Source organism: Mus pahari, chromosome 16 (genome assembly GCF_900095145.1).
Source record: "Mus pahari chromosome 16, PAHARI_EIJ_v1.1, whole genome shotgun sequence".
NCBI lineage: Eukaryota > Metazoa > Chordata > Mammalia > Rodentia > Muridae > Mus > Mus pahari.
This window is the reverse complement of record NC_034605.1, coordinates 58914547-58920962: the sequence shown is the minus strand read 5'-3', so window position 1 is coordinate 58920962 and position 6416 is coordinate 58914547. Positions and strand designations below refer to the sequence as shown.

At 51.6% G+C, this 6416-nt stretch overlaps 1 protein-coding gene across 2 annotated transcripts; it reads left to right on the top strand.

Moving 5' to 3' along the window:
• Window positions 1-714: 714 nt before the first annotated feature.
• On the top strand, window positions 715-5089 carry Tifab (TIFA inhibitor). 2 transcript variants are annotated; one of them, XM_021215756.1, is made up of 3 exons: window positions 715-1052; window positions 2514-2671; window positions 2934-5089. In XM_021215756.1, the coding sequence occupies exon 3, from the start codon at window positions 2939-2941 to the stop codon at window positions 3380-3382; it is 444 nt and encodes a 147-aa protein (XP_021071415.1). In that variant the 5' UTR covers window positions 715-1052; window positions 2514-2671; window positions 2934-2938; the 3' UTR covers window positions 3383-5089. The 2 variants fall into 2 exon arrangements, with proteins under 2 accessions (XP_021071415.1, XP_021071414.1); XM_021215755.1 differs by having other exon boundaries at window positions 2450-2671.
• The last annotated feature ends 1327 nt before the right edge of the window (window positions 5090-6416 follow it).

Sequence of the window (6416 nt, the reverse complement as noted above, 5' to 3'; positions counted from 1 at the left end):
TTTAGTGATTATACATGAAGTCAGAGCACACGTCCTTACGTTATTATGTCTAGCGGCAGTTTATGTCCCTGCATCCTGGACAATGGAAAGGAATTTGAAACTCTGTACCTATATGCAACCATCTCACCTAGATTGGCTTTAATAATACATCATAAGTGTTTATGTATTTTAAATACATATAGAGTATATACAATGAAGCCCATCTTAGGATGGCATCATTGTTTCATTGAGCTGGGCCAGCAGGTGACTCTTCAGTGACAGGATCCTGAGGAAAAAAGGCAATGGGATCAGAAAATAAAGAAAGTAGGAAATTGTGCTCTGGAGATCTCGTCCAAGGTCTGTTTTATGCCGAGCAGGTTAATCTGGAAGTACAGTATCGTAGATGTCATTTTAAGGAGAGAAATGAGACAAAGTCAGCAGGTGGCCTTCTTCATGCAATGAATGAGGCCTATTCCCATGAGTGCCACACTCTCCTGTCCCTTCCCATTGATGCCACACGCTCCTGTCCCTTCCCATGAGTGCCACATTCTCCTGTCCCTTCCCATGATGCCCACATGCTCCTGTCCCTTCCTATGAATGCCCACAAGCTCCCTTCCCCTGTATCTCACTCTCTTCTGAGACTTCCTGGAGATCCTCCATTATGTACACCTTCCTCGACCAACCCCAGACAGTTGGAAGGAACCTCATAACCTAGGAACCCCCTGTCAGTAGCTCTCTGACCTCAGAGGGGAGAAGAAGCTTGCCAATCCTCTGTGGTCTCTGAGGCTGAAATAGTAGAGACTGGAGCACCGAGACCCAGGAAAGCGTCCCATCTGGAGGCCCCTCCTAGAGAGGCACCCATTTCACAACTCAAGCAGCGGTTCCACTTCTGCGAGAGAAAATAACACTTTGATTTTATTCCTAGAGGAAAAAGGAAGAGCGGCAGAGCTGACGTGCTCTCTGACACAGTGCGTTCCCGAACTACAGAAGCGCCTGCCCAGGCCTTGCTCCAGCCCAGGTCCTGCCTGAGCACACAACTGCAGAGTTAGTGCCAGGTGTACCCCGGCGGTAAGGTAGGTGAAGGTCATGGGGACCGGGCCCCCCCAGGGAGACTGGCGAGGTTAGGAGAGGAACCCTGGCCAGAGCCAGCACCTTTCCATTTGTCAGCCATGGTAGCCATTAAGAGGTTTGGGTTTCTGTGCTCCCCCATCAACTGGGACCTAACACAAGTCTGCCTCTATAGGAGTGCTGCTTCCATCAGATGCGACTGCTCGGTAGCTCAGAGAGAGATCCACGGGGCCATGTTTGCTTTCAATATCATTGGGCCATGGCACTGACTTCTAAAGGATGAACTCTGTACTCTCACCAGGCCCGAGGGCACTGGTGCCCAGCCCTCCATCCTGGGCTCAACCTGAATCCTGCCTCAGGAAGAAATGGTCTTCAGGGTCAGAAGGCAGTAGCCTCAGGTGTATCTATCTGCCTGCTGGGGAAAGGGTATCCTCTGGAGAGTAGGGGGACAAGGCCCCACTGTCAACTAGATCCCTGTTGATATACTTCCTTCAAAAAGCAACAGGGCAAAAGCCTGTTAGCACAGGCTCCCTATCCCACAGCCTTCAAGAACTAGGCTCCCATTTTCATTGGTCTGAGAGATGACTGCTGTGTGTGGGAGTACCCTTACCTATTTTTTAGCAGGTATGCCTCCAGACATTTTCCGTGGCCTGGTGCTCTAGGGACTACAGGGTGGGTCATACCCTACCCCTGGGAGACAGGAGTGGAGCTTGAGGAAGACAAGAGCCTGTGGAACTCTGGGAGCCTGGGAGTTGGGGGGATGCAAACATGAAGAGTTAGGGGTTGGCCAGGTGTCCTTGTGGTTGATATCAGAGGACAGAGACAAGGTCACTCTCCCCAGGGAAGAAAGCGTTTGAACCAGGCCCTGAAAGATGAGCAATGGTTTCCCCACAGAGTTTAAGATAGAACATGCCTTCTTAGCAGAAAAAATATATATATTGCAGACCAAAGCCAGGTGCCAGAGAAAGAATATAATTACTGTGGAACCTCGCTCGGCCCTTGGTTCTTGCTAAAAGTGGCAATAAATCCTAGGTGGTGTGGGCATGTAGATGTGACCGAGTCTACTCTTTAAAGCCAGGCAGGGACCAAGCAGACCTTGGATGGGGCCTTCCCAAATGCCCCCTGGACACTGAAGGACAAGTTCCTGGAGGTGGAGCTGTAGGACCTTGTGTGAATTTGCCGAAGCTCCTGAGGGTCTTCAGTGAGCCAGATTTTCCTTCCGTCCACTTTCTCCACCAGGAGCTACCGTGGCCCAGATGTTCAGGAAAGGCGAGCCCTGAACCTGGTGCTGGGACTCCCGAACCAGGTGCTAGGCTCGCTGCAAGCACCATGGAGAAGGTGTTCGATGTTTTTACTTCCATGGGGTGTTCAGGGCCCTTTTCTGTTGCTCTGTACCCCCTAGCTGGAGGCACCATATCCTCCCTTTCAAAAGGGGTGCTCCCAAGAGTGAAGGCCTATCTCCACAGCACCTGGATTGACACCCGGCTCGAAGAAGACTCTGCAAGAGGTTGTTTGTTGCATGCCTGCCAGATTCAAGAAAGCCCGTCCTGTTTGCTCATCTGTTCCTATAAAGCAAAGACAAACTGTCTCCGAATTGCCTGTGGCCTATCAGGCCTGTAAGCTGGTAAGATTTATCCCTTGCCGAGAAGGATGGGCACACCTGTGTTATAAAACAATACAATTTGGAGAGGATGGACAGTTGTGTCCTGTTGGAGTATAGGGAGATGGAGTTCCGAAGTTAGCGTCAACCTCCACCCCATCCCAGCTTGGGGAGAATAACTGTATCCATTTACACGTCAGCAAGATGTGGCCCCAAGGTCCCTAAGTAGGCAGCTTGCCTGGGCTCTGAAAACTACAGAAGTGTGTCTTTGCCATGTTCTTCCCAGGATCTATGGAGAGGCCCCTCACAGTCCTGCAGGTGAGCCTGTACCACCCTACCCAGGGCCCGGTCGCCTTTGCCCAAGTCCCGCCACAGCTGCAACATGATGCCAGCCGGCTGCTGGTTGGGCGAGGACAGAACACCCATCTCCAGCTGCAGCTGCCACAGTTGTCTCGCTACCATTTGTCCCTGGAGCCCTACCTGGAAAAAGGCAGCAGTCTGCTGGCCTTCTGCCTCAAGGTGCTGACCCGCAAGAGCTGTGTGTGGGTCAACGGGCTGCCACTGAGGTACCTGGAGCAGGTTCCCTTGCGCACCGTCAACAGAATCTCCTTCTCTGGCATCCAGATGCTAGTCCGCAAAGAGGGGGGAGCCTCCCTTGAGGCCTTTGTCTGCTACTTCCATCTCAGCCCTTCACCCCTGATTTACAGACCCAAGGCTCAGGAGACAGACGAATGAACCAGGAAAACACTGTTAAGAAAGAGACTCCCCCTGTTTTGGGGGAGGCAACTCGTGAACTCCCGAGGTCTCTCCACAGCCCTTCCCAGTCTCAGACAGCTGCTTCCCTGCCAAGCCAGGGAGAAGCAATAGAAACAAAGTTGCAGAAGGAGGCTCAGACAAGGCACCCCAGCAGCCCTGCTGCTAGAGAGCAAGCCTGACAAAAACAGGGTTTGAGATAGTTGAGCTATATCATGCAAGGTTGACACACAGAGTTCACATGTAAAGCCTGCTGGCTGCCATGTTCACAGGGAACTGATTCTGTAAACTTTGAGCAGTCCAGGGGTGGAGAAATGCCCTCCATAGCTCTAGGTAATGGGAACTTCATATACGTTTAGAGGCCCCCAGGGGTTCTGGGAGACTCTCCCAGCATTCTGTGCCGCACCCCCCCACCCCCACCCCCATTTCCTCCATTGTCTGGCTAGGAGTTACTTTATGTTCCTCTGCCTAAGGGCAGAAACATGGGGTTGAAACAGGAATGCAAGGACACAGGGAGAAATTACGTTTGCGGTAGCTCCGGGTTCCCTTCAGCTTTCAAATACCCACAGGCGCTCAGGGCTTAGGAAAGCCTGTGTTTAATAAACTAAAAGTATTTCATTACGCTGGCATGCCCAGTAGGATCCCTTGAGGCCCAGATGGGCCACATGTACACCATGTTGTCATGTGGCTTTGGGGGGCGGGAAACCTGGACGAGGTGTGAGAGGAAATTGGGAAGGTAGGGTAGACGTACGTTTCTGGGAAGGTTGCAAGTAGAACTCCCGGCTTCTGGCGGGGGTGGGGGCTAGAAGCTAGGTCGGCTTGGACATTCTTGCCCTCCTCCTCCACTCTCTTCTTCCTCTCCACCCTCTCTTTGTTCCCTCTCCTCTCCTCCCATCCTCTGTCCCTTCTGGACCAGAGCCTTGGTTGGCCAGAGGTCAAAGGTCTTCAGGGAAAGATGGTTTTCTAGAGAAGCAGGGCTCTTTCAGAACTAATTCTATGATTGGGACGCAAGGTTTTATAAGAAGTCAACCTAGCAGTTACCTCACTCAGAGTAAGTCAGATGGCAGCAGGAAGGGGGAGCGGGGCAGGGCAATGGGGGGCGCCTATCCTTCCTGAACGGGCGTTAGGGGTGATGGTGGATTGTTAAGGAGCTAAGTAGGCAAGGATGGGAGAATGTTCTCTGAAGGGAGCAGAAGGCTAGCAGGGGGAGTGTTGACTCATGTGACGGAAGGAGAGTCCCACAGACTCTGCTCACCACCATACCACCAGATCCTACACTAGAGTGCCCCAAACATTCAGGGGCAGTGCTGCCGGCAGACTGATCCATATCCTCCACACCTGGCACACCTCTGCCATATTACCATTCCGTACCCCTTTGTGCCCAAATCCTAGGTCATATGATCAATACTGCTCCCCAGCTGACCATGTCTTCCCCATAAGGAAACTAACACTAGACAAGATACATGCGCGCTTGGGAAGCCCCTCCTCCTACAGAATATGGATTGTGTACACTCAGCTCACAGACACAAGACGCGTGTCTACCTGGGACGGTGCTGGCTATGCTGTGAATGGCCCCCCAAGACTCCCAAAGTAGTTTCTCCCTCATTTGTCAATGAACTTGCACTGAACGCCCACCTCACGCCCAATACTCAGGGTCTCAGGATCCAGGAATAAACAAGGCTGGGAGAATCTGCCTGCCAGTAGCTTGCCTGCCTCAGGAGGGAGAAGCGTTTGGGGACAGACAGACGTCTTGATGATTTATCACGGCCATTGCTATCTTCCCTCTCCTTTGTTCACTTGGAGTTAAGCTCTATCATCGAGTGGGTTTGATGTTGACACTTTTATATGTTCATCCCTCTCCTGATCGAGTCACAGTGTAAAAAGCCATCAAGTGCTGGAGCCAGCTGTCACTACCCAGTCACACCTCACAGTCCCCCAGATAGACGCTGGTCTCAAGCATAGTCCACAGGTAAGGACAGTGAAATTCAGAAGCCAGGACCGTCTCATCTGTGAGCTGGGTGACCTCAGGCAAGTGAGTTAGCCCACCGTGCCCTAGATTGCCCTCTGGAAGGCCAGGATGATGAGTGTTCCAAACCGCAGGGACAGCAGGGAGCATCTTGGGAGGTGGGACCTGGAAAACAGAAGGAATTAAAAAAAAAAAAAAAAAAAAGGCTGCCATCCTGAGACCAAAGACAGGGAAGCTAAAATACATACTCTTTAAGCTTATTACAACCTTGGGGGACTTGAACCCCAGTGATCTGGCTCCAGAGCTCAAGGGCTTTTGACACTCTGTGGGTTTTGTTTTCATTTGGGGCCTGGAGGGAGGAAAGGGGTTTTGTTTTTTTGTTTTTGGTTTTGGTTTTTATTCTGCTTTTGTATTAAAAGACCTGGGTTTGTAGAACAAAAAATAGTACTGGCTCTGAAGAAGAGAAAGTGCCCGTAATAGTTCAGGCTGATGATCTGAAGTTCCCCCGAAGATTCAAGTGTTGTCCAGTCTGCCCATCACAGAGGGACTGCCCACAGACAAAGCTTGAGATGGCACACTTAGAGACAGTGTGGGACCACCCAGGGCTGAAGGGACCAGGCTCCTGGCAGCTCCTGGCCCCTCTGAAGAAGTTGTAGAACCGACTACGGCTGCCGACTGCCTCCTCCGTCCCTCTCCCCTCCAGGAGGGTACAAACCCATCTCTGCTGGGGGACCATGAGCTAGAGTAGAGTACTTCCCCCACGGAGACTATGTGGTTGGAGGATTTTGGGTGAAGTGTCTGTGCAGTCCTCACGCTGAAGAACAAGCTGGAGGGTGACAGGCCAGACACAGGAAGGAGAAGAGCCAGGAAACATCTGGCTTGTTTCACAAAGTCTCCTCAGGAGAATTTCTTCCTCCTCCTCCTCCTCCTCCTCCTCCTCCTTCTCCTCCTCCTCTTTCTCTTCCTTCTTTTTTTATTTTTTTATTTTTTTAAACTGTCTCACTGTGTGGCTCAGAGCAGACTTGCACTCACTGTCCTGCATCTGCCCTC

Coding starts and splice junctions, on each gene's coding strand:
- Tifab (XM_021215756.1), top strand. CDS start 2,939: ATGGAGAGGCCCCTCACAGTCCTGCAGGTGAGCCTGTACCACCCTACC.